General features: G+C 32.9%; 1 protein-coding gene across 1 annotated transcript; it reads right to left on the bottom strand.

The window, feature by feature from the left end:
• Positions 1-1,241: 1,241 nt before the first annotated feature.
• LOC114299423 (putative disease resistance RPP13-like protein 1) lies at positions 1,242-18,904 on the bottom strand. The gene is made up of 3 exons (XM_082915774.1): positions 18,747-18,904; positions 3,858-7,990; positions 1,242-1,762 (listed from the first exon to the last, which is right to left on the bottom strand). The coding sequence occupies exon 2, from the start codon at positions 7,832-7,834 to the stop codon at positions 3,875-3,877; it is 3,960 nt and encodes a 1,319-aa protein (XP_082771900.1). The 5' UTR covers positions 7,835-7,990; positions 18,747-18,904; the 3' UTR covers positions 1,242-1,762; positions 3,858-3,874.
• Between the last annotated feature and the right edge of the window lie 8,109 nt (positions 18,905-27,013).

Raw genomic sequence — 27,013 nt, 5'->3', positions numbered from 1 at the left:
TAACAAGAGATGATCAAATTGACCTTGACTCATTCCGACAAATATATCAGAGCCCAGAACATGATTCATCTAGAGCATTTATTTTAACCAAAAAACAACAATTCTAAAGGGGGCAATGCTTTGCCACATAAACTCTATTGTAGGAATAATACAACCTCCAGATGAGGCAAACAGGTTATGTAAAGAATTTACTGAGAAGTTACCTGATGGATCACCCTTCCAAATTAATTGATCCATTGATTGGCATTAAGCTGATCAATCTGTGGCAGCATTTTCAATAACCTATGATGGCATTCCTCCTCCTCGTAACATACAAACAAAGTCTTCCTATGTGACGTACACATGTTATGAAATCATTAATGAGACCATCTTTGTTACATCAGACACCCATTTATCAAACAAAAAGAGAAATCTCATTCCATTTCCCAAATTTCAGTAGCACATTAATGGGGACATGTTCAGAAGAAAAAAAAAAAAAAAAACTGCATTATCCTTTTAAGCAATGAAATTATGAAATATCCCATCTCTTGTTGTACCAATTATACTTTTCAAAAATCACTCTTTTCCAAAGGGGATTTGGCTCAGATGCAAACCTCCACCACCACTTAATCAAGAGAGCTTCATTCTTAAGTTTTAGATTAGAACTACCCAGAACCATAAATCTATGTAATGAATTGTTCATCATATGAGATTATGCTCACTGTAATTATAGTCACAGGGTTAATATTCAATGTTTATTGGTTTGATTTGTTTTTGACAAAAAGGTTCGCATTAAACTTATGGTAGGCAGGGCTGAGGAGGTTGTTGAAAGATTATAAAGTATTCTCTACTTTCCTTTGCCATTTCAGGCACAAGACTACTAATTTATGCAGTAACTTTGTTTAGAAGGTGAAATCTTCTCACCCATCTCTTTTAGAAAAAAAATTCTCCAGGTGAACATCACCTCAGTAGAACCTGTAAGTCTTAGATACTTCAATCTTTAGTTTGCTCCTTCACTCACTCTCTCTCTCTCTTGGAAAAACTCAGTTGAATAACCTAAAAAGGACATCTATTAATCATTGCTGCAAAATGTGAAAAGCAGCTGAGTGTAACTGAAGCCAACCAAAACGAATCAAATTTCAACACTCTGATTATTTGATGAACAAAACTTCATTTTTTTGGGGAAGTCAATATAAACCAAAGATCAAAAGTAAATACATAGTACAAGGAGCATACAAGGGCAATACAAACAAGGATGGGAATTGTCTAAAGCAAGCAAAAGATGAGGACAATACCATTTAGCCAATCTAGGCCTTGTTTACATCTGACATGAACATATGCACAACAGATACAACATAAAGATCATGAGAAGATAGCAATAGCTGCACAGGAAGTCTAGAAAGCCAAAGAAGCAACAACAGTAGCGTCAGCATAAACCAGTTAATTTACCACTGAGCTTTTATATATGACACGTACAAAAGCAGTAGTAGAAAATATAGTATGATAAAAGAACTAACCTGGTTTACCAAAAAAGCAAAAAAAGAAAAAGAAAAAGCAACACGACCAGAAGCAAGGAAACAACAACAACAATACAAAATCATCAAGCCACTGCATTCTTTAGGTCTTCAACAAGATGCAACATTTCTTTAAATCAGATGCAACATTTACTTCACCGGACGCAGCAGAAAATGATTGAAAGAGTTGATACCATCCTTCGGTAGCTCTTTTGGTTTCCCAAGAATAGCGGTAGCTGGGGCAAAGCAGATAAATGAATGTATTGAACCTGGAAATGAAAACAATAACAAATAAACATTTGACAAGCATCTACTGAAACTTACACCTTGAACAACTTTTACTAAAACCTTAAAACACCACAGGGAAAATAATAATAATAAAAATTGCTGAAAATTGAAAAGTAATTGGGTTAGTGACTACCACAAAATGGAGATCAAACAACATATGTAGATGAAGCAAAAAGACACCAATTATTCATGGTGAAAATACATAAATTCTAGGTAAGTAATCGATGCTCCAACCCAAAAATTAAGAAAGAAAAAGAAAGATATGGTTGATTATTGTGATTGGGCATGTGATCCTGATTATGTCTGGGGTGTTAAAGTGAGAAAACAAATTACCATTCTGCAATATGATTTTTATTTTTTATCAAAAAACAAAAGAATTTATGAATAATAATGTGAATTATTACAATCAATAAATAAACAAGGGGAAAAGATAATAAAGAACAGAAAAAAAATAGGCAGCATACAAAACCACCTTAAATTCCGAACTAAAAATAAATAGACCCAAAACCCCTCTATGAAGAAGAATGCAGTGGTTGGTTGGCAAGAGACCAACGGTGAGAACACTTGAAATGGAATTCCCTTGTTTTTCAATAATATATATATATATATATATAAGAAATTAATTTGGCCTCTTCATCTTCAACTTTCATCAAGTCAGAGCATCTCCAATCCTTTACCAATTTTTTCATCTACTTTGATTCCAAATTTGAATAAAACCGGCTCTTTTGATTTAATATGAAATACGCCAATCCTTACATCAAAATCTTTTAAAAAATTCCTTTCTTATCCCAATTTTTTTCTTTTTATCAAATTTGATGGGGAAAAAAAAAATCATCTCAAATACTTCTTTTTTTCAATTTGAACCTTTCAAATTCAATGCTTGTGATTTTTTACATTTAGAAGGGAAAACTGTAATGATAAAAAATAAAAATAAAAATAAAAATAAAATAAAAAAAACATAGCCCAACCTCCCCTTCTATGTATAAGTTTTGGTAATTTAAGTCTATTTAAGCTTTGTATTTTGATAATTTTTTTAAAAATTAAAATATTATTCTATGGAATTGAACAGAATAAATCATATTTATATATATGATAGAATTATGTGGTATGATATGTATTATTTTTTGATTTATTATACATCTAATGATATAGACCCCAATTCTATTACTATATTATTTTGAGTGAATTTATAAGACTTTAACATTTCTTCCGAATTTGTAAAAAAAAAAAAAAAAATTACGTGTGTAACTTTTCTCAACACATAAATATAAAACAAATATTAAGATAATTCTCTCATCTAAACAAAACTACTAAGATAATTCAATGAACTAATAAAGAAGCAAAAGAAAATATATGTACATACAAATGACTAATTTTATTAATACATAAATCATACTTGCATAACAAATAACCAATAACCAATTTTATTAATAAGTATATCATCAAGTAAATTAATAATTTTTAATGATATGAAAAATATTTTAGTTAGCCATTTTGTTAATAAATAAATTATTAAAACAATTAATAGTTTTTAATGATATGAGAAAAAAAAAATTATAAACAATTTTGATAATTTATTATTGCATTGAAGAATATTTTTTTTCTTGAATATTGTGTTAAATTAAAATTTATAATAAACGATAGTTATAATTTCTAAAATTATAGGACTGATTCATATTTTAAACAAACTTTACGGGTGTAATTATAATTTGTTTTTTTTTGGTGAATGTATTTATAATTTGTTAAGAAATAAAAAATTTATGTTACATAATTGACCAATAATATTTGCATAATTACACTCAAATTGTTTCACCAACCAAATTAAAGGACAAAATAACAATTTGAAAATAAACTAAGGGAAAAATAAGAAAAAAAATAGCAAGCCACAAGCAGCAAACCGCCTCTTATATATATATATATATATATATATGTATGTATGTATGTATGTATGTATATATTATAAGTAATACACAACAGGTTCTGTTGTGATGAGATGCGACACTGTTAGCATTGATAAAAATAATAAAATAATAATTTTGATATATTTAGTTTGGGTGATTTTTGAGGAATGAGTACCTGGTAGTTTTGATTGCTCATATTGGCCTTTCCCCTTCCTCTTCAAAGATGTATCTGCCTTCTATGAGGACTCTAGGAATGGGAGCTATGAGGGGCCAATATTGGCCTTTCCCCTTTTCACACCGCCGTTTCATTATTGGACAATTTCTGAATTCAAGTCTCAAAAGCGATGGAGGCAGCCCTCCTTGCTCGGGAAAAGATGCGAGCCTAGGGCAATTAGTGAAATAAAGATGGGTGAGGTTTTGAATGGTCTCCATGGAAGAAGATATCTTCTCCAGATTTGGGAAATTCCAAATCCACAGATGCGTCAAAGAGTTGGGCAGCAACATCCCATCTACTGGAAAGCTGGACACCGAATAATATTCTTCTTCTTCTTCTTCTTCTGATACGCTACTTGGGCCTCCAAGAACAATAGTTCTAAGAGAGGAGAATCTGTGCAAACCCCACTCTGATAGGGGCTTACCAATCTTCATATCCCCGATTGAAAGAGAAGTGAGGTTGGTGAGGAAATTCCCTTTCTCTAGAATGTAGGAGGAGACGATTCCTCCTCCTGCAGGCCAATTATCTATCCACAGAAGTTTAAGGGAAGCAAGGAGGCTGTTGTTGCATAAACTGACCGATTCTAGTTTTTTGCAATTGTTGATAATCAATAATGACAGTTTTGTTGGGGGGTGGTGGACCCATTCTTCCCGAAGGGACTCCAGATTATCACACCCATTTATCACCAACTCCTCCAGATTAGAATCGTGCGCTGTCCACCCAGGTAAGGACCGCAGAGCCTTACATGACCAAATCCGAAGTTCTCTTAGGCTAGGCGGAAAGCCTGTCTCTGAAAAAGATACCAGACTTGGACACCCACCGATATGCATCTCTCGAAGAGAAGTGAAGGTATGTAGCCCCCGTGGCAGTTTCTCCAGCTTTTCACATTCACGTATAGATAGATACTCAAGTTGATGTTGCCCTTCGTTTTCTACATCCTCGTCTTCTTCAAACAAAGAAACAAGTTGCGGACAAAAACGAATTTCCAAACGTTGCAAGGCAAGGAGACTGTGTTGTAGTCCCGCCTCATTCTGCCACAGTGTTGTGAGTTCTTTACACCAATCAATCTTCAATTCTTTGAGTCCTTCAAGCCCCTGGGTAAGCCATTTTGGCAATAATGCAAGTTTCTGAATCTTCCCAATGCTCAAGGAAGTTACTGAACTCAGATGCTTAGACAATGCATTTGCCAACATCACTTCATCATCTATGCTTGGATTGCACAGGGACTCAGGGATTGAAACATTGCTAATATCTAAGCAAGTAAGGGAACTGGGTTCAAGCACGTTACATGTCTCAAGGAGCACTGGAAGGCTTGGAAGCCGAACATCACTCATGGACAGGGAGGTGAGTGACGGGAGAACAAGGCTAGAAGCTTCAACCAGCAGCTGCGGGCAATTTATAATCTCAAGAGTTTTGAGGCAAGGAAGATTACTCGGCAACATTCCCACAAGTTTGGGACATTCTTTGATGGAGAGCTTACTAACACAAGTGAAGGTTTGAACTTCCCTATCAATTCCAAAAATGTACCAATCCTCCCATTCTGACATATTCTCAAAACATAGTGTCTCGAGTAATGGAAAAGGTTTGGCGCAATGCTGCCCATAGAACTCACGATCCACATGCTTTACATCACTCATTCCTTCAATGTGAAGGTCTTTCAAAGAGGGTAGTTGTCCAAGTGGCGGCAAGGAAGTGCAATTTTTACAATTTTGTAACTTCATGCACACCATATTGGAGAACAAAGGATTTCCTATCCAAGTTGGAAAACTCATACCATGGTAGCCTCTAATGTGTAGCTCTTTCAGCTTCTTGTGAGGTTTTAATATGTCAAGCACTTCTATAACCATTTCATTTTGTAAACCATCCAAGCTCTCACTACTCCATACCATTGTTAGCACATCTATACCTTGCTTGTCGTTTAAACACACCCCTCTTGCATCCAGAGGATCAACCACATTTTCTATTCCCGATATGCAAAGTTTCCCTCCAAGATGAATCAAGTTCCCCAACTCCCTTATCCGAAACCCATGGTCTTTCATAACAATAAAATTGGATAGTGTTTGGAGACTTGTCAACTTACCAATTCCTTGTGGCATTTCTTCTAAGGAATTTGAATCAATCATATCGAGATGACGTAGGTTGATAAGGCTTCCGATGTCCACAGGCAATTTCCTCAGTTCTGGACAACCTCTTAGCATCAAAGTTTGTAGATTGTATAGGGTACCTAATGATTCAGGTACTGTTCTGATTCTAGTGTAGGAAAAGTTAAGATATCGCAAATGTTTCAAATCTCCAATTGATTTTGGAATAAGTTCGTCGCCAATGTGATATCTATTCAAACTCAACACCCTTAAGCGTTTCATCTTTGGCAACACATCAAGGGGAACCTTGCTTGTCAAATAACAATCTATATTTTTATGTAAGGACAATGGTAAAAAGGTCCTTACATTCTCGGCTTCATAAAAAGTTTCAAACTTTTTGATTGCGTCAAAGTAGCTTTGCATGTAAGATGAATGTCGAGCACTCTTCAATTTTCTACGTTGCTCCTGATCCTTCAATTTATCCTCCAATCTAAAACAAGTATATCCTGCAACTGACTGAGCTAAATCATTGATGAGGTCATGCATCACAAATTTCGAGCTTTCACCACTACTTGATGGTTGGAAAAAAGACCTTGACTGTAACTCACGAAAGTATTCAACTCCTAAATCTTCCATTCGCTTCTCTCCATTTTGTTGCTGAAGAAGGCCTTCTGCCATCCACAAGAAGACTAACTCCATCTCCTCAAATTCATAGTCCTTTGGCAGTATAGAGCAATATGCAAAGCACTGCTTCAAATGTGAAGGGAGATGATGGTAGCTTAATCTCAAAGCTGGGGGGATTTCATTGCCTTGTTCTGTTAAATCCCATATTTTACTATTCAATACAATTTCCCACTCATCGCCTCTTTCTTTGCACCGTAAAAGGCCACCGAGTGTCCTAGCAGCCAAAGGCAAACCTTTACATTTTCTCACAATTTTCCTACCAATAAACACCAAATTTGGATTAGCGTCCAAGCTTCTATTCCCAAAGGCATGTTGTTCAAACACTGACCAACAATCATCATCTGATAGATGCTGTAGCAAATGGTTTTGAACGGTTCCCATAATCGATGCAACATCTCTGTCACGGGTTGTTACAATTATCTTACTTCCTAGGGCTCCATCATTAAAGGGGCTCTTCAAAACGTTCCAATCATTGTATTTCTTGTCCCATACGTCATCTAAAACAATTAAAATCTTTTTTCCAACCAAATTTTGCTTTAGCTGAACTTGAACTTGATTCAATTCTTTAAATTCACAAGACTTGGAAGTAATAGACTCAAGAATTACTTTTGAGATTTTCAAAATATCGAACTCATCAGAAACACAGACCCATGCTTTCAAATCAAAATTCTTGTTCACCACTTCATCGTTGTATACCATCTGTGCAAGGGTGGTCTTGCCAAGCCCACCCATACCTACAATGGGAATTACGCTGACTTTGCTATCACTTGACTCATTGCTTAGGAGAAAATCAATTATCTCGGTTTTTTCCTTATCCCTGCCACATATGCGAGGTTCATGTATCAAGGATGTGGAGGGTGGTCTGTGCCAACCTTTAGCAGATTCTCCTGCAACAATTTGTTGTAAACCATACCCACTTCCGCTTTCAAGAATTTTTTGCAATCTGGAAGTGATTTCCTCTATCTTGGAAATAGAACTCCTCGTAAAATCAGATAAAAGAGTTGTTGGATTGAGTCCTTTACAACATCTAGGTATCATGGCCCATAGCTTGCTCTTGCTGGTGCTAGCTGCTTGAGATTCTAATGTTAACTTACGCCGCAAAGCTTCAGTGGCAAATTCATCCAGTATGTCATCCAGATCATAAGCCAAGTCTGTGAGTTCCTCCAGCCACATTTTCACAGCTCTATTTTCTATTTGTTTCCCCTCCGCATCAGCCAAGAATGCTTGAATTTTAGCTAATTCTCCACTGCATCTCTCGATGTGAGAATGAACTTGCTCCCGACGAGCAAACTTTAGTAGTTCAGTTGAGGCCAACTTCTCAAACAACACCTGAATGAAAGCAGCGAGAAAGATTTCACCTATAGGCATTGTTTCCCTAGTGAAAATAAGGAAGTAAGAAACAATATTATATCAGATTTAGAGAGAGACACAAACAAACCAAGAAAAGCATGAGACTGAAAGTTTGATTGGTTTTAGAATGAATTCTTCATGGAGAGTAACAAAATGGATAGTTATGATTATTGCAGCTGCTATTATGTGTCTACATCAGGCATATTTTCTATCTGATCAAAACCAATGGCTCAAGTTTTTTTGGCGACTATTCCACACACCCAAGAGAAAAATTATTGGAAAAAAAAAAGTCACAAACAAAAGTTTCATATAAAATTCCATATAAGAATGGATAATTATTTAGTAGTTCAGTACTGTTCACGTTGTGATCCGCAAAGTGTATTTTGTAGTTTCACATTTGTCGGGGCACCGTATTGATAATATCATAGGGTACTCTGAGACTACTTAATACATATACATATATATTAAGGAAAAGTCTAGAGATCCACCCTTATTCACCTAGAAAATTCTGAGTGAGTGATTGTGTAGTGGAGATTAATTTATGTAATATAGGAAAAAAATTTATTTTTTAAAATAATAGGAAACAATGTGTCTCTTTGAAAAATACATAATGAACACTACAACATATAAGAGTTTTAGAGAACAAATGTTTTGGTCTCCAAACATTTAGGGATCAATTTCTATCGTCATGAAGATAGTCGCTAAAAGGTCATCTCGAAAAGTCAAAAATAAAGCTTTTAGTGATAAAATTTTGAAATGACACTAATAAATAGACTTTTAGGGACAAAATAATTTGGTCTCAAAATGGTTTATTTTTTGAGAAAACAATTTAGTCCCAAAAGGATAATAATTCATCATTAATGTCTAATTTTCATTGCTAAAAATATAATAACGATATTTTTCACAATAAAAATATTTGGTCCCTAAAAAATAATTGTTTCTAAATTTTAGTCTCAAAAATCTTAATTTTTTGTAGTGAAAATTAAATGCTATTCTTTATTTTTCACTAGTTACATAACAGGAATGCTCTAACACTATTATTTTATCTATTTATTCAAACTATTTATAGAGCAACTCAAGACTCTCTAAATATAACTAAGTAAAAAAAAAATTGTTAAAATGCATAGTGTAGTAACTAGCTCATTGGAGAAAGTAAAATAGGATGAGACTTTGGGGTGTCCTAAATAAGTGTACTTTTTGACTTTTTAAGAAATATGGGTTGGGTATGGATTGGGTTTGAAGTGATGTAATAAAGAGGTGATGTGACTTAAATAAGATGATGTGATTTAAATAAGATAGTGACTTTTTGGCTTTTGAATTTTTTTGAAGATGCCAAACTTGACCTAACTATAATAATAAAGAAGTGTCTTTTAAAGGACCCATTGAAAATACTCTAAGACAATGCAAATAGCATAAATACGTTGCCATTGAAACTTCCTTCCCAAACAAAAGTAATGTGCAGTTAATGAGGTCATTATGTTATAATCCAACAAAAATAATTATTGAAAGATAATGCATGGTCAATCAATTGCAAGATGTTCACTAACTATAAGCAATGAAGTCTGTATTTGATAGATTAATAGTTCAATAAAACAGATAAATTGTCCTTTAAAATACCATTGAGTTCGAGTTACCCAAGGGGTCACTGGAGGTTTGCTTGGTCATTAATTTCATGACCGTGGAATTAGTTGAGATACGAACAACTTAACTCGGACAACAGTTATAAAAAAATAAATAAATCCAATAGAGAAACTAAAATGACAATACTCCCATGCCATAACATTACTTTATTCCTATTTATTTAGTTTAATGTCATTGGATGAAAATTTGAAATAACCATTTGTAATTATCAAAAATTAAATGCAGTGTCGAGGCTTGCTAATCATCCTAATTTTATCAAGAGGTGATAAATGAACTTTTAGATGATGTGCCTAGTATAATAAGTTAAGACTATTGCTTATAAGAGCGGAAAATTCAATGAGACCGCTATACTGGTTATAGAATCTGAAGCTAAAAAAAGAAAAAAAAAAATGAAACTCTTTCTTCATCAAAAACTTGTTTGGTAAAATTGCGGAGATTATTATATGATTTTTTGAAGGGTAAATTACACTTCTAAATTTTTTTAGTTATATTACATAAATCACTCTATGTTAGCTAATGATAAGTCGATTAACCAAGTTTACTTATGTCTAACATTTAATCCTAAAATGCAAGCAATACCTCTCTCCTCTTATTTATTTTTCACTATAATAATGAATGAACGAATTTATACATGATATGTGTGAATATATATATGTTTTTGTACAATGTACATATGGATTTAGATCCTATACATTACATGTTTGGAATTGAGATCTTCATTTTAATGCATAAACTTGTAACATACTGTTAAAATTCAAAATAATCCAACTGTAACCATTAAATTAATTTGAATTTAACTATTCTTAAATTTAAGAAAAAAATATGTTAACATGACTCTTTCACAACCATTAATAATGAAATAGACATTTCCATTTTATTAATGTGAGGAAGAGAATCTGAATTTTATTATCCTATTTGTACGTTGAGGTGTATATATCTTCTCGTGAATATTGTGTTTATATGTAATATAATGGTTTTTGACAGTGATACATTTAAATGAGATCTAGTTTGGGAGTTTGGAAGCTGTGGTTTCGTTTCATGGTGAAGATATTGAATCAAGTTAAGCCCAATCAATGATAGACCTAGGATAATATTCTAATATAAGAGAGGTATATATATACACATATTAACAAAAATTTTAAAAAGAAGATATGAACTATAATATTAATTTCTATAGACATGAAAGGTGGAAAATAATATGAAAAATATATATAAATAAATATATTTTCTTATATTCATGTTAAGTTACAAACATATATCAATTTAGAGACAATCTATTGACACTAATTGTGAGAAACAAATTGTTTTGTTATATTTTGTCTAAATTGTTAAATTTTATATTTTGAACCCCATAGATATAGATGTGGGGTCGTGCAATCACTTAATTATTTTGGAGATTAAAATAATATTTGGACTCCTAAAACTGTAGAAATTTATACAAAAATAAAGGTGGGCATTACATGTTTTGGCCATGTGAACCACGTTAGTTACTCTGCACATTGTGCTAATCATTTTTACAATTATATAATTTGATATTAAACAAAATGAATTTTTGTGTGTTGAGATTGCTGTTTTATTTAAAGTTGAATGTGGAACATTGATTGAAGGTTCAACTTAAGGATTAAACTAGGATGACTGAGGGATCTATTTATACATGGTGTTGGATTACTGCGAAACACATTTTTGCAGTTGCTACTGTGGGTATTCCCTATCCTTTCCCTTTGATTTTTGCTTCCAAAAGTCCATCCTTGTGAGCTTTAAATCCTTGTGTTCACTTTAGAACATAAATTCTAAGACTTCGAGTGTATTCTACTATGTTTATTAAGTTTAATAGTGAGTTTTAAAGGGAAAATCCTACGGACGCTCTTCTAAGGGTGTGTATCACATGTACTATTATAAATTAATGTAATTTTATTTTAAATTTTTTTAATAATAACTATAAAATACGTAATCTCGTCACAAATTAATGCAATAAAATGTATAAAACTTTATTATTCATATGACAAAAGTTTGTGGTTTAGTTAGGACATTTTTTGTTACACCAACCTTTTATACTTTCGCTCAACTTCCAATGCGGTACTTTTGTTTGGTATTAAATTCAATAACATAAATTAGGCTAAATTATCCTTTGCATCCTTGCAGTTTACATGAAATCTCACTTTAATCCTTTATTTTTATTTTTTTAATTGTAACAATCAACCCTTTACATGGTTTGTCATATTATAAAAATTTAATTCCCTCCCTCCCCCCCCTCTTTTTCTACTCCTCTATTTTTCACATTATTTTCTTTTTCTGCTATATTTTTAGAACTCATCACCACCAACCACCCCTCCCTACTACTCTCCATCCTTTGTTCTATCTCTTCAAACAAGATGACACTCAAACTTGACCGAAAGTATAAATAGAGTGCTTGTTGCAATTAAAAAAAAAAATAGTGGTGTTACATTACCAATTAGCATATTAATTAATGTACCAACATATATTATGATATTACTACTTCAAAACTATAGACCCCACCAATTATACAAACTAAGGTCTCTAAAATTATGCTACATCATCCATTAGTTCACTAATTGATATACCAATTGCTACGTACAACTTTATTCTTAAAAAACTACAAAGATCTAAGGTCTCTAAAATTATGCTATATCATCCATTAATTCAATAATTGGTATACTAATTAGTGCGTATAGCTTTATTCTTAAAAAAATAAGAAACCAAAGTGAGATTCAATGTAATTTTTAATTTGGTTAAATTACGGGGGCAAAAAAAAAAAAAAAACTTAGGTTTTGGCTTTTGCAACAAAATAACTCTGAATTTTTTATTTTCTCAATTTAAACACTGAATATTTTTTATTTTTTCAATTTAAACCATACATATTTTCATTAAATAAAATGGATGGAAAAAAATGGTATTTTATGTTGGAAAATAATATTTTTTGGCAACTTTAATTCGAGATTAAAGTGAGATTCAACCGACAGCTGAGATGGGTCCGAGTGGGTTTGTATTATCTTAAATGAGAAGATTACAATACGGAAATAATGGGCCGAAACCATTGGATTGTAAATGAGAATTGTCTCATAAAGTGTGTATCAATAAAAGTTGGGTTTAGATTTAAACTTAGTCTTTGTTTGGACTGGACCTAGGCTTGGGCATGTGTTGGGTTTGGTTTTAGACTTGGACTTGGACTTAATTTTAAGCTTGGGTTGAGCTGTGCTGTGTTGGACTTAGCTTGTGCATGTGTTTGAGATTGGGCTTGAATTGGATTGTAACCCAACATCGTATCCGTTTTGCGACCCATCTGGTTGATTTATTCAAATATCATTATATAAATATTTATTTGTATATATTAAGCGCATGAGAGATTTAGATTATTGTAACTCTCATCTTTTGATGACGAAATTAACGACCACATTAGTCGCTATGAGTTTTTAACATTTGTAACTCTAACTCTAATAGCTAGAGTTGATGGCCTTGATTAATGGCATTTTTATGGCCCTCATGATGATAGCATTCATGGCTAAGGACTCCCCTACTTGTATAAATAGAGGTCTATCCCCTCTAACTTAGTAGGATGTTTTTATTTATTTATTTATTTTTGATGGAGAATGGTGATTTGTTAGATGAAATTGGAGATGTTTCTAACATCAAAGAAAAATTCAAAGAAATTTTCCTATCTCTTTTTTGTTAGCCTGTTCTTTGGTTCTTATTAATGAAAGAATGTTGTCATTGTCAAGTTCACCAAAACTATCCAGAAGATGTTTCTGCATTAGCTAGTTTCGATCATTGTATTCTAAGAAACAGATGCCGGTGTTCCTTTAGCACCCATTGGTGAGGTAACGAATCTATTTTAAGGAAACTATATATATCACAGGTTTCGATTTGCATCTCTTTCCTTTTGTTCTTTAAACTTTTAGATTTAATCTATTTCTTGTATATTATTTTTGTATGTCCATGTGAATCCATCTTGTAATATATTCTAATGTTGTAATTTATTTTTCAGTCTTGTGTTTTCTTTAAGAATTAAAAATAAGATCGTTTTATCTTCACTATTTTATTTTATATAATTTACTTTTCTATTATGGGGAAAAATACTCACATTTTAGTCATAACCTCAATATATATATATACACACATAAAATGACGGAAACATAACATTTTATTCAATGTATATTTTCCATTCAGTTTAAAGACTAAAATATTATTTTTTTATCAATTTTAATTAATAAAAATAGACAAATAATTTAGATTAAAAATAAATTAAAAGTTTAGGGTGAAAAAATCAAAAATTTATGATTTCTTTTATTACCAAACTTAAATTCTGAAGTTTTTTTTTTTTTTTTTAATAATTGTCCCTTTTAATTTTGTCCGTGTAGATTGGTTTCCTATTAATTAAGAACGCCTAGAAACTAATGCAACAAATTTTTGCCATTTTTTTTTATTTCTTTCTTGCTTAGGAGAAAACACAACTAACGCAAAGTATACAAAACTAGTGTAAGGCAGTAGTGACAACATAAATTTTTATAGATAGCGCCACTCTATAAGGTTAATTTTCACAAATTTAAAAAAAAAAAAAAAAAACTAAACAATATTCACTCTTTTTGATTTTGAGATTATAAAAACTACTCAAGTTTTTTGTCTTTTTATGTTTTGTTGCCTTTAAATTTTTTTATATTTTAGTTAATTTTTCTAGATACACTTAAAAAATAAAGTAAAATATTCGTGAATTTTTTTAAAAAAATTCAATAAATACCAAAAAACAGATGGAAAAGTATTAAATTTTTGTAATTTTTTACAAATATTTTACATTTAAATGTATTTAGATTAAGTGAATCTAAAAACTAAAAAAAAAAATACTTTAAAATTATAAAAAGTTTAAATACAAAAAAAAATGAAAAATAAAAAACTTAAAAAAAAAGAATGAATTTACCTGATCAAAAAAAAAAAAAAGAATGAAGTTACAGTGGATCTTTATAGGCGTGAGTTTCTATTTGATGGGATTCATAGTTTTTTAATGAGATTAAACTACAATAACTAAAATATTGATAATATAAAGGATAAATTATTGATAAATCTTATTTAGAAATGTTTTAATTTAAGAAGTTTATGAAGGAATTTTTTAATCCATTTAGTCTCATGTATGTATAGTTTTATTCCATAAAGTCTTTTTTCTTGATTTACACTATTTTTTTAGACACTTATGCCCTTATATATAATTTTGATGCCCTTATAAATATTTTTTGAACGGTTAGCAATTTTATGATGTGAACATTCATATTTTAAAATTCACATTGGTAGGAATGTAAAATTGGCCCGTGGACGGCCCAAAACCCGCCCGCAAGCCGGGGCATGCCCGGCCCGTTGACAATGTGAATATTCACATTGACATGCTAACATTCACATTAATAGGAGTGTAAAATTGGCCAGCACCCCATGGCGGCACGAAACCCGCCCGCGATCCATGGGCGGCCCGGTCTGGCCCGTTGACAATGTGAATATTCACATTGACATGTTAACATTCACATTGATAAGAGTATAAAATTGACCCGTGGCCCATGGCTGGCCAAAAGCCCGCCCGCCGCCCGGGGGGGCTCAGCCCGGCCCGTTGACAATATGAATATTCACATTGACATGTTAACATTCACATTAATAGGAATGTAAAATTAGCCCGCACCTCGTGGCTGCCCGAAACCCGCCCACGGCCCATGGGCAACCCGGGGCGGGCCCGGCCCGGCCTGTTGACAATGTGAATATTCACATTGACATATTAACATTCACATTGATAAGAGTATAAAAGTGGCACACGGCCTATGGGCGGCCAAAAGCAAGCCTGCCCGTCGCCCGGGGCGGGCCCGGCCCGGCCCGTTGACAATGTGAATATTCACATTGACATGTTAACATTCACATTGATAGGAGTGTAAAATTAGTCTGCGCCTCGTGGCTGCCCGAAACCCGTCCATGGCCCAAGCGCAAACCCAGCCCGGCTTGTTGACAATGTGAATATTCACATTGATATGTTAACATTCACATTGATAAGAGTATAAAATTGGCCAGCGGCCCAAAGCGGGCCCGACCCGGCCCGTTGACAATGTGAATATTCACATTGACATGTTAACATTCACATTGATAAGAGTATAAAATTGGCCCGCAGCCCGTGGGCGGCCCGACGCCCGACCACAGCCCGAGGTGGGCTTGGCCTGACCCGTGACAATGTGAATATTCACATTAACATGTTAACATTAACATTGATAGGAGTGTAAAATTTTCCCGCTGCCCGTAGCTTGCCCGCGGCCCGGGATAAGCTTGGCTCGGCCCGTTGACAATGTGAATATTCACATTGACATGTTAAAATGCACATTGATAGGAATGTAGAATTGGCCCGCGGCCCGTGGGCTGCCCGAAGCTCGCCCATGGCCCGGGGCAGGCTTGTTTCGGTCCGGACCCGAGCATGTCCGAGACCCTAGATTAGGGCCTAGGTCATCACTTTGAAGCCCGACCCGGCCCATCGGCCCACTTAAGGCCCATTCAAGGCTCGGTCCGAGACCGAGCCCGCGTCGAGGCGCAATGTATTTTTTGTGAAAAATAATAAAATTTTGGTAGAGAAAATTAAAAAGAATTAAAAACAATGGCCAGGCCCGACCTAAGCTCGAGGCTAGGCCCAGGCCCACCGGCCCGACCCGAGGCTCGATCCATCGGCCCGTCCAAAGCCTAAATACCCTTGTACCAGGGTTAGGGCTTGGGCCTAATTTTTTGGCCCGTGGGGCGGGCAGACCTGGCCCGAGAAAGGCTCGTTTGGACCCAAGCTCGAGTCTAGTCCGAGACCTTAGGCTAGGGCCTGGGCCATCACTTTGAAGCCCGGCCCGGTCCATCGGCCCGGTTAAGGCCTATTCAAGGCTCGATCCGAGGCCCGGCCCGCGTCGAGGCCTAGTGTTTTTTTTTTTGTGGAAAATAATAAAATTTTGGTAGAAAAAATTAAAAAGAATTAAAAAAAAATGGCCAGGCCCGCCCCGGGCCGCCCACGGGCCGTGGGCAGGTTTCAGGCAGCCACGTGGCACGGGCTAATTTTACACTCCTATCAATGTGAATTTTAACATGTCAATGTGAATATTCACATTGTCAACGGGCCGGGCCGGGCCCGCCCTAGGCCGCTGGCCAATTTTATACTCTTATCAATGTGAATGTTAACATGTCAATGTGAATATTCACATTGTCAACAGGCCGGGCCACCCACGGGCCGTGGGCGGGTTTCGGGTAGCCACGAGGCGCGGGCTAATTTTACACTCCTATCAATGTGAATGTTAACATGTCAATGTGAATATTCACATTGTCAACGGGTCGGGCCCGTCCCAGGCCGTGGGCGGGTTTTTGGCCGCCCATGGGCCACGGGCCAATTTTATACTCTTATCAATGTGAATGTTAATATGTCAATGTTAATATTCACATTGTCAACGGGCCGGACCGGGCCCGTCCCGGGCCGCCGTAGGTCGCGGGCGAGTTTCGCTCCGCCACGGGACGCGAACAAATTTTATACTCCTATTAATGTGAATGTTAACATGTCAATGTGAATATTCACATTGTCAATGGGCCAGGCCCGCCCCGGTCCGACTCGAATTTTTCTGGGCACCCACGAGAATCGACATGGGCCGGGCCCCTAAACATTGACGATATAAACATTCACATTGACAGTGTGAATATTCACATTAGGGGTATTTTGGTAATTAAGTCACCCATAGGACTTATTAAAACATAAGAAAATAATGTGAACTAAATGGAATATAAGTAGATGAAAAGGGTATTTTGATCTTCTTATCTCAAATAAGACTTAATGAAATAGTCAAAAAAAATATAAGTGTTATGAAATAAAACTCTTAAAAAATAAATTTATCAAAAAAACTCCCTAATATAAATACATATTTTATGAAGAATTTTGATAGCTTGATGGGCCATGGAACCTATCACCTCCCATGTGAAGTCGCCCGGTGTAAGGTTTCATTTGTTGAATGACACGGAGGTGCAAGTTTTTACATTTGTTTTATTTTTAAACACTGTGTTTGGAATATAATCAACCTTTCACTGTGAAATACATTTGTTTGGTTTAAAATTTTAAAAAATAGTTTTTGAAAATTTTAATTCGTATTTTTTATTTTTAGTAATTTTTTTAACATTTAAATTTTTTTTATAAATTTTTAGATCCACTTAATCTAAATACATTTAAAATGTACAAAAATTTGTAAACAATTTATTGAATACAAAAAAAAATGAAAATATTATATATATATATATATATATTGTATTCAATGAATTTAGAAAAAAAATTATATAATTTTTATACTTTTTAAGTGTATTTTAAATGGGTCTAAAAATTTAAAAAAAAATGATTAAAAGATTAAAAAAAATTAAAAAATAGAAAATAAAAAATAATAATTTATATTTATATTTATATTTTGTTCACATTTTTTTCATATATTTTTTTTTAAATTCTTGCTCAAATTGTCAGTACCGCCTTACCGGTTTCTATCTCCAAAACAAAAATATATGATTGTTTTTAGGACAATTGTTTTTTCATATCTGTGCTACTACAAATTAGTGTCTACAAAGTGGACACACATATCTAACCAACTAAAAATTACAAACACAACATTCAACAACAACAACAAATTATGAAGTACGAAAAATTGATGAACCATAAAGAATTGCAACGACACTCTATAAAACTATACACCTATATATGTATAATATATACACCTCACTTTATATTGCGATATATTATGATAATAATAATAATAATAACAATAATAAATAAAATAAAATAGAATAGATAAGCTAATTCAAGGCACGAAAACTTATGCATTTATATGCATGTATATTAATTTTTTTAAATGAATCAAACATTAGATAAATATATATTTAAATTGTGTTTGGATTATAAATTTAAGTAAGAATTTAGAAAAAAAAAATTAAAACAAATGTGAATGAAATATAAGTTAAATTTTTTTTATTTCTCTTTTTATTTTCAAATCCCTATCTAAATTTATAATTCAAACACAAAGGTTGAAAAAATTACAAGAGATAAATTAAGGAAAACGAGAAGTACCTGGAAGCAAATTAACTTGAAACAGAGAGAGAGAGAGAGAGAGAGAGAGGGACTTGTAAAGAAGGAAAGGGAGGAAGCCTGCTTGACAAATAATAGAGGAGAGTAACCAAGTGCGCTTCCAACCACAGAGAAAAGAGTGACAATAAGGGGAGACTCAAATTAAGGGGTTGTTTGGCAATTAAGGATTTTAGTTAAAATATTAAAAAAATTAATTCATATAAAAAAGTTAAAAATTCTTTTTTATTCACTTAACATTTTGTATATTCTTTTTTGTAAAAAAATTAAAAAAAATTCAAATTTATTAATTTTTTATCTTATATTTTAATAAAAAATCACTAAAAAAAGTCATTTCTCAAACCGGTTTAAATTTAAGAGTCTTGGGACCACTCATTTAGCAACACCACATTTTAGGTTTACAAGTCGAAAAATTTAAAAATAAAAAATAACAATTTCAGCTCAATAATGCTAGAGACTCACATTTTATACTCATAAATGTATCCACAATAATGTGGCAACGATTGTGAATCTCATATCATTAAGTGTTTAACCAATGACACTTATCAGATTATATCTTTGTGAGTGAAATTGTAAAAGATTTATAAAGATTTCAAGTATTTTCCATTTCGACCAATCGGGTCTTGGAATTTATCGATGATGAAAAGACAAAAATGCCCTCACTCTATGTATTTTCATATTCTTTACAGATACAGAAAAAGACAAAAACAAGACTTTTCTTTTTTTTTTTTTGGTTCGAAAAAACAAGGCTCCTTGTAATACGTTCCGTGTCATGTGCCAACAGGAAACTAAAACAAAAACAAAAAACAAAAAATAAAAAAAATTATTGAAAAGTTGCGTGTTCTTTGTGTGGTTGTCAAATGCAGACGTGGACAACGGAAGTCCAAGGAAAACAAAAATTTAACACAATTCATAATAATACATAATATCACATTATGCTTTTTTATAAATGAAAAAAAAATCTAAAAACCATCCCCAACATTAATTTAAATTTGCTACACAGACATTGGGACTGTTTTGGGAATTTAGTATTTTGATTAAAAAATTAGAAAATCAAGAAAAATTAAAAATTACTCAAAAAAGTAAAAAAAAATAATAATTAAGAAGACATTAAAATAAATGTCAGACACCATCGTGATTTCAATACAATTAAACGAATTATTGATAAGTACATTAATTTTTTTTTTACCTTATAAAAAGAGAAAAAAATTTAAAACAACTACTTCAAAAAATCAATTACCAAATGAGCGCAAAATATATGGACATAGATCAGAAATCTCTTTTTTTGATCGAAGATCAGAAATGTCGACCTTGGGAAGATATACATGTGGTGTTGGGTCAGGCGATCTACCCACGTGGGTGGGCCACTCCAATTGATGAATCAGGATCGTCGGCCGCCCTTCTCGGCGGCCGTTCCCGGCAGCCCCCCAAAACGACGTCGTTTTGGGGGTTTTCTGATTTTTTTTTTTTCTTTCTTCTTCCTTCTTCGCAGACCGGAGTAGAGGGGAGAGGAGGGGAGGGGAAGAAGAGAGAGAGAGGAAAGGGAGGGGAGGGGGTCTCGCCGTCGCAGGTCGTCCGACCGTCGCCTCGCCTCGCCTCGCCTCCGCCGTCGCAGGTCGTCCAGCCGTCGGATCGTCGCCTCGCCTCCGCCTCCGCCTCCTCCTCCTCCTCGTCCTCCCCCGGTGATTATGGCCCCCTCCAGTCCGGCCCACCGGCGGCTCGCCTCCCCTCCCCCTCTCTCTCTTCTTCCCCTCCCCTGCCCTCCCCCCTTTGGTTCGTTCGAACAGGAAGAAGAAAGGAAAAAAAAAAAAATTGAAAAAAACCCCCAAAACGACGTCGTTTTGGGGGGCTGTTGGGACGGCCGCCGAGAAGGGCGGCCGAGAATTCGGGCTCCCAATTGATTAGGCTGAACGTAAAAACAAAAGACAATTACATCAGTGATACTTTTAAAAAATAAGCGTAATGATTCATCTTACTAATTTTTAAATTATTAATAGCTTTAATGAGCTTTAAAAAAACAAAAACAAATTTAAGTCAAAACATAACATCACTTTGGTGGGATGACTGTACCACATCATTAGTGATGTTCTAGAACTCCCAATTTAGTACTCTAAAATATTATTCAAAAAATAATTACCCATCAATAGAAAATTTTATGATTTTATATTTAGGGTGGTTTTGTTTGGACGGACTGGATAATGAAGAATTGTAATTCATCGGACTGTTAGTTTTGAGATACATTGTTCCCAGACTATTTTGTTGAACTGGATTTGTATCCTATGTTTGTTTAGTTAAGAGATTATATGTCTAGATTGGACTATTTTTAATGTATTCAATGTTTGGTTGGACGGACTGAATACGAATAAATATTCAAAAGACTATTTTATCCTTATAATTTATAATTTTTATTTAATATATAATTTTAAATTTGTAATCTATAATTTATAATTTATAATTTAACAATACTAAAAAATTTTAATTTATAAGGCCATAATTTTTAATTTATTATTTTCAATTAAATTAAATTTATAATTTATATTTTTTATTTAATATATAATTTTAATTTAACAACACTAAAAAAATTTAATTTATAAGGCCATAATTTTTAATTTTTAATTTATAATTTATATTTGTTATTTAATATATAATTTTAAATTAACAATACTAAAAAAATTATTTAATATATAAATTTAATTTTTTAACAACACTAAAAAAATTATAAGGCCATAATTTTTAATTTATTATTCTTAATTAAATTAAATTTATAATTTATATTTTTTATTTAATATATAATTTTAAGTTAACAAAACTAAAAAAAAAATTAAACAATATTCAAAAGATTATTTTACCATTTTTCAATTGTTTATTAAGTAATAGCATGATTGTAAAATAGACATTTCACACATTAGTCTCATGGGATACCAATCCCATGGAAATAATCTCACCCCTTCCCCTAGGATACAATAAACTCTTATATGAGGGACTAATAGTCCGAAGGAACTATTAATCTGGAGCAAAAAAATTGAACCAAATAATAAACTATTAGTCCGGATGGACTAATAGTTCAATCCCATGAAATAATCCCTCTAAACAAACACACTCTAAATGTATATATAAAATTTATAATTAATTTAAAAATATTTTAACAAATCCACATTGAACTGATATTTTCAAAAAAAAAAAACTAAATTGATTAGGCTAAAAAAATAAATAAATAAAAATGTGTGGCCTGAGAAATTGAAAAAGGGGAGAATTACGATTTAGTGGTCTTTTAAAAAAATATTTATATATACGTAAAAAATTTAACATTTTAATTATTAATATTTTACATTGAATTGTAATTTTTTCTTAAGAAAATAAAATAAAAATAATTAGGCTCAAAACGCTATGTGCAGTAACTGTGTGTCACACGATTTTCTCTTGCCAATTGGATATAAAAAAAAAAAAAAAAAAAAAAAAAAAAAAAAATCTCTCCTCTCGTAACACAAAATTACATAAGTTTTTATAAAATTACATAAATAATATTACAAAAATGTGTAAGTTGAACATAAATTCTCATAAAAACTTACATAATTGTGTTAAAGTTGCATACGATGTGCAATGCACTTCAGAGTATTTCTCTAATTTTCATTATTAAAATTGGTATAGAAACCACTAATTTGTATTTTTTTTTTTTTGTGTGTGTGAATATACACTATTTAAAAAAAAAAAAGTGATGCAGAGAATTATGGTTGAATTTTTTTTTTTTTTTTTAAAAATCGCAAAGTAATTTGAATCAGATTAAATTAGGGGTTTTTTTTTAAGCTCCCTAATAATAACAATTTTCTGCATAAAAGATATTAAAAAATGTAATACTGCCTCAGGTCCCTAACCAAAATACCCTACGTCTGTTCATCTTCAGATGAGTTGATTTTTTTGACCTGTCTACTGGATATTCTCCTTTGTGATGCTGGTACTGGTGTTGGGTATTTTCCGGCGAATACGAAAACAAATTCAGCAAAACAAAAGCACTAAGTTTGGCAAATTTGATTTTCTGGGTAAACAAACAGAGTGGAGTGGAGTTGATAGATGTATATATATATATATATATGATACATACATATATATATACAATATGTTGCTTACTGTCTTGACTAGTATATATATGATAATTAATCAATTAAGACCATTTGCAACCATAATCAAACAGTCACTCTTAGTTATCTTATCTATGGTTGCAAACACATATATATATGTATATATATATATGATACATACACACACACATATATATATACAATGTCAGCACATATATATATATATATATATCCAGTGTTGAATATAACATCTTCAGGTTCAAAATTTCTCTGAGTGTTGAATATAACGCATTTTGATTTTTTGGGTTTAGTAGAATTGGAGTTGTTTCTGGAAAAGCAATATTTGGACCCCTACTTGAAGAATATTGAAAAAAGAAGCTTGAGGAAGAGGCAGAATAGAGGAAGGCTTAAAGTGATCCAGAGAAATTTGAATTTTCTTTGGATTCAACCCAGAGAAATTCATACCATTAAGTTTAAAGAAAATCTATCACAAACTCATAGGAGAACTATTAATTTGTTTGTGCAGGAAATTGTGATTGAATCAGCAGCAGCAAAACTAATGACAAATTGATCAAATCAGAGTTTTATCGTTCCAGAGAAATTCTGGACCAGAGAAATTTGAATTTTCTCTGGGTTGAATCCAGAAAATTTTTTTGGAAGTCCAGAATTTCTTTGCTTTCAACTGATGATGTGTTGCTTTCCTTCCAACTGTCAAAATTGAACTGCTTTCTGTGCATTTGGGGCTTCTTATTGAAGCTTCTTGTGTTCTTGTTTTTGTAAATTTCTCTGGCTTGCTACATTTGTGTTTCTCTATTGTGTAATTTTATCTGGCATGTTTATGTTTCTTCGTTATTTTCTCAAGCAAATTATATGTGGCTTACTACTCTATTGGTGTGGCTAATTTTCTCTGGCATTTATAATTTTCTCTGGCCAAATTACTTTTCTTACTTGTGTGTCTAATTTTCTCTAGCAGCATTTATAATTTTCTCTGGCCACATTATGTTTATGTCTTGTGTCTAATTTTCTCTGGCATATTTATTTTGTTCAATGCTCCATTTCCTCAAAATTTCTCTGTTGTGTAATTTTCTCTGCCATGTTTATGTTGCTACCTTGTAATTTTCTCTGCCATGTTTATGTTGTTACCTTGTAATTTTCTCTGTTGTGTAATCATTGCTACCTTGTAATTTTCTCTGGGATTTAATGTTTATGTTTTCATTCTATAGAAATGGCAAAGCGCAGAAGCAGCACAACCCCAGAAACCCTGAAAAAGAAACCAAAAGTCTCTGTGTCTGCGTCTTATGATCTTAGATCAAAACGCAGTAGCAGCACCAGAACACCACAAAAAAAACAAGTCCAAGTTGAAGAAGCAATAAGCATCAAGATCAAGACACCAACTTCAAGGGTGATTTTCACTCAACTACAAGCTTAACATTTTCTCTGTCATTTTCATTGGATTATAATAACAAACCTACGATTTTTTCTATACTACAAAGAAAAGTCCAGAAACATGAATAGAGCAAAAAAAAAAATGAAAGTGCAAAGAAAACATATCAGAAAACTTTGAAAAGTGCAAACATATAAAAACACAACATATAAGTCCAGAGAAATTTGTAATACTTATCATTTGTAATACAATCATATGATTTTCTCTGGACTACAAAGAAAAGTCCAGAGAAATTTGTGAACTTATATTCACTTTCAATATAACAAAAACAAAAACACATTAACATCAAGAGACAAAAATATATTAAACACAAGCACATAAAAAAATCACAGAGAAGGTCCGTTATGTTCACAAAACATTTAATTCAAAAAATTAAAAAAAAAAAAAAAAAAAACACTTACTACTCTATTGCTACGTCTGTAAATTTCTCTGCCTACTTACAATTTTCTCTGTGATTTTCACTGCACTATAAGCTTACAATTTTCTCTGTGATTTGGGTTCAATTATAGTAACAAACCTGCAATTTTCTCTGCACTACACAAAAAATGCAAAGTGAACAAAAAACAGAGCACAAAAACGCAGAAAAACAGAGCACCAAAAAGCAACTCATAACCATGTTGTCAGAGAATGAAAAAGCAACTCCAAAAATCAAAAACAACTCCATCGAAAATTCATCAATAACAGATAATGAAAAATTAACTTTAAAAATCAAAAACAACAACACTGAGTTCGTCTCTCTCATATTGATCAAAACTAAAAACAAAAACCTAATTCAACACCTACACGATCAAATCAAATCAAAAATTGAAAACTTATCTAATTCAACTCCACATGAAATCAAATCAAACACAATGAACCAGATTTCAACTCCTACACGATCGATCAATACCTACAAACAACAAACATGATTTCAACTCGTACAGGATTTCAACACCTACAAACAACGAACAGGATTTCAACACCTACAAAAACCCTAGAAAATCTCCACAAAAATCTGAATCGTCAAGTTTATCCTCACGTAATCTCCCACAAAATATCAATATGATCTTTAACTGCCAAATTCAAAACAACGTATATTATAAATAAGGGTAAGCCAGGTATTTTACACTCTAAAATAACATTGAGGGACCTTAGGCTACAAAAGAACACATTGTGGACCTAATCCATTACTAAAAGTTGGATAGGGACCTTAAACCGATTTTTCCATTAAATTATAATATTTAATTTAATTTTTTTTAATGTACGATTTTATCCTGATTTTTAAACTAGGTGAATTGTACTTCAAGGATTAATTTGTTGTATTATAAATAGACCATTTAGGTATGTATATATAATTCGTTACCTAATGTAGACATTCAAATTTCTTATTAATATAAAATATATGCATGTATATATATATATATATATATATCTTGCAAGTGTGTTCTTATATGTAGTAAAACTAGTTCTAACAATCATCTAAAAAATTCTTATGTTGCGAATCATATTTTGTGATTATGTTATGAATGATAACAAGGTTTCTGAAAATCGATTTTCTTGTTATTTCTTCTATCTTAAGAGTAGATGTAACTTAAATTTATTTTTATGTGTTTTTGCACAAGCATAAAATAATATTCACTCGTATAATCCTGTTGATCAAACTTGCGCTTGCGCTCCTCTAAACATCGTCGTAACACCTGAAATCACAAATGTAAGCTGACTGGCGGATATGTATCGGAAACCCCTCTGATGCCTAAGTCAGCAAATAAACTAAGGATGTAAAAGCTCTATGAATTCGGGAGTAAGAATTGCAATACCTGAGATTAGGGTTGGGTTTGAGTTTTTGTAAATTCCACATGACACAATCCTAGTAGGATTTTAACTCTCTTTTGTAGAGTCCTCCTAAAAATCACATTCCTAAATGATAATGCTTATTTTTTAACACCCTCCTCACTGCAAATCAAGTGAGATGGCACAACTTTTTTGCTCGGTCAACGCAATCAGACGAGCTAACTTTACTCTACCTGCCACTGATCTAGCCGAGCAACGTGCAACGCCGTGCCAAGCTTTCATGGTGCGCCACCATGCTAACATTACGCAGCCCTTCTCATCCTAGTTTCGTTTGACCATCTTCTATTGTAGCTTGCTCAAGGCGTTGACCGCCATTAGGAAATAGCAAGGTCCAAGAATGGGCTTTTACTAGTCTGGTCTACTATCTTTGATCGGTCAACCCTTTGTTCATCAACCTGATCAGTATATGTTCTTGAAAGAATCTTATGATAGAATCCTTGATGAACTACATATTGAACCTTGTAACTACAATGACGCACTCCAGGATAACGATGTAGAACTTTGGCAAAAAGATATGAAGAGTCTATCTACTCTATTCAGGTCTAGGATCTTGTAGAACCACCCGAAGGGATAAAACTCATTAGATGTAAATGGATCTATAAGAAAAAGAGAGAAGCAGACAAAAAGGTACAAACGTATAAGGGATCAATTATGAGGAGACTTTTTCACCAGTAGCTATGTTAAAGTCTATTCAGATTCTCCTATTCGTTGCAGTTCATTTCCATTATGAAATTTGGCAAATGGATGCCAAGATGACATTCCTTAATGAGAATTTTGACGAGTGTATCTATATGATGCAACCAAAAAGCTTCACAAAAATGAGTCAGGAGCATTTGTTATGCAAGCTTAAGAAGTCCATTTATGGGCTTAAGCAGACATCTAGGTCTTAGAACATTCATTTT

This window comes from Camellia sinensis, chromosome 2, assembly GCF_055761805.1.
Source record: "Camellia sinensis isolate YWXY chromosome 2, ASM5576180v1, whole genome shotgun sequence".
Taxonomy (NCBI): domain Eukaryota; kingdom Viridiplantae; phylum Streptophyta; class Magnoliopsida; order Ericales; family Theaceae; genus Camellia; species Camellia sinensis.
This window is presented reverse-complemented; position numbering and strand designations above follow the sequence as displayed.